This window comes from Echinops telfairi, unplaced genomic scaffold (assembly GCF_000313985.2).
Source record: "Echinops telfairi isolate 266 unplaced genomic scaffold, ASM31398v2 ScPeMD7_70;HRSCAF=299, whole genome shotgun sequence".
In the NCBI taxonomy this organism is placed as follows: domain Eukaryota; kingdom Metazoa; phylum Chordata; class Mammalia; order Afrosoricida; family Tenrecidae; genus Echinops; species Echinops telfairi.
This window is the reverse complement of record NW_022103968.1, coordinates 17,276,257-17,277,621: the sequence shown is the minus strand read 5'-3', so window position 1 is coordinate 17,277,621 and position 1,365 is coordinate 17,276,257. Positions and strand designations below refer to the sequence as shown.

General features: G+C 49.4%; 1 protein-coding gene across 1 annotated transcript in view; it reads right to left on the bottom strand.

The window, feature by feature from the left end:
• Positions 1-1,365, bottom strand: part of LOC101658448 (guanylate cyclase 2G-like) — a 51,750-nt gene that overhangs the window by 11,427 nt on the left and 38,958 nt on the right. Inside the window, exon 17 of the mRNA XM_004701282.2 lies at positions 319-459. Coding sequence (XP_004701339.1) covers positions 319-459 — 141 coding nt within the window. The remainder of the gene's footprint in view (positions 1-318; positions 460-1,365) is intronic.

Sequence of the window (1,365 nt, the reverse complement as noted above, 5' to 3'; positions counted from 1 at the left end):
GCGGGGAGTGTGTGTTAAAGATTCCTCAGACTCACGGAACTAGAGCTCCCTCTACTGGTATTTCTTATGTTGCTACAGCCACCATCTCCTATAATCCCTCCTTGTGAGACATCAAAGGAGCTGTGGCAGCATAGTGGTTACAAATTGAGCTGATAACTGAAAGGCCAGCTGTTCAAAACCACCAGCTGCTCCCCAGGAAAAAGATGGGGCTTTCTACTCCTATAGTGAGTCAGAATCAACTGAATGGCAGGGAGTTGTGTTGGGCATCTTAGACAGTGATGTTTTTGCGCCCTGAATTCCCACCGTGCTTTGGAATACCTGGGCAACATTCTGGCCAGAAGTTTTTCCACCTTCCTCTTCTCTGCCATCAGCTGGTGGGTCCTCTCCTCCACCACCTCCTCCAGGTGATTGGCATACACTTCCAGCTTGCTCACCATGCTGTCGAGGATGCTCACGTGCCTTTAAACAAAGCCAACGCATCTAAGTCTTTTCCCGAGAACGTCAGGGCCACCCTGGGACATGACTGCAAGTCCACGTTCTAGGGGAGCACTGCTCGCTCTGAGGGGGCCCTGCTTCAGGGTTGACGGCGTATGATACTGAGATGACAATGGCAACAGGCCACCTGGCAGGACAGAGTCTGCCACTTATCAGCTCTGTGATCACTCCTCGGAGCCTCAGTTGGCTCATCTGGAAAATGGACATAATAATACCTACCTGCCAGGTTGGCAGGAGCGGGGTGGGGTGGGGGTGGGGTGGGGAGCCAGGAAGATGGTGGGTGTAAAGTGCCTGGCTCCATGTCTGACACCCACCCAGCTGACACTCACGAAAGAGTGGCCATCGTGGACCCTGGCAGCACACCCCTGTATGACCACTATCTTGGTCAATTGGCAGGATTCAGGACAAAACCATCTTTATCTTTTCAGATGGACCCATGCAAGCGGAGCTTTTGGATGTGACAAATTGCTAGAAGGGTCTTCAGAGACATAATTTAAACTAGTCTCGGCGCAAACGAGACTGTGGCTGCTGTGCCAGCTACTATGGAAGAAGACATTGACAAGCATGACTACCGATCAGTATTGGCATCACCATGATGCCAATAATGTACTCGAAGGTTGGTGAATAGTTTTCAGGCCACAGTCCAATTCAATGTGATTAGTCATGACTCTTAGAATGCTGGTTGAAAAAGATTCTGAGGTCATGTCAAAACTCCCTGGTCATGACTGTCCCCATTGATTAGTGATGTCTGAAATGAACCAAGGGTGGCCGTGAAAGCATTAATGCCTGATACACATTTAAAACATTTATGAAGCAGAGAATGTACTACTCCACTTTCACCAGCATCTAGAACAGAGGTCCTCAAACTAT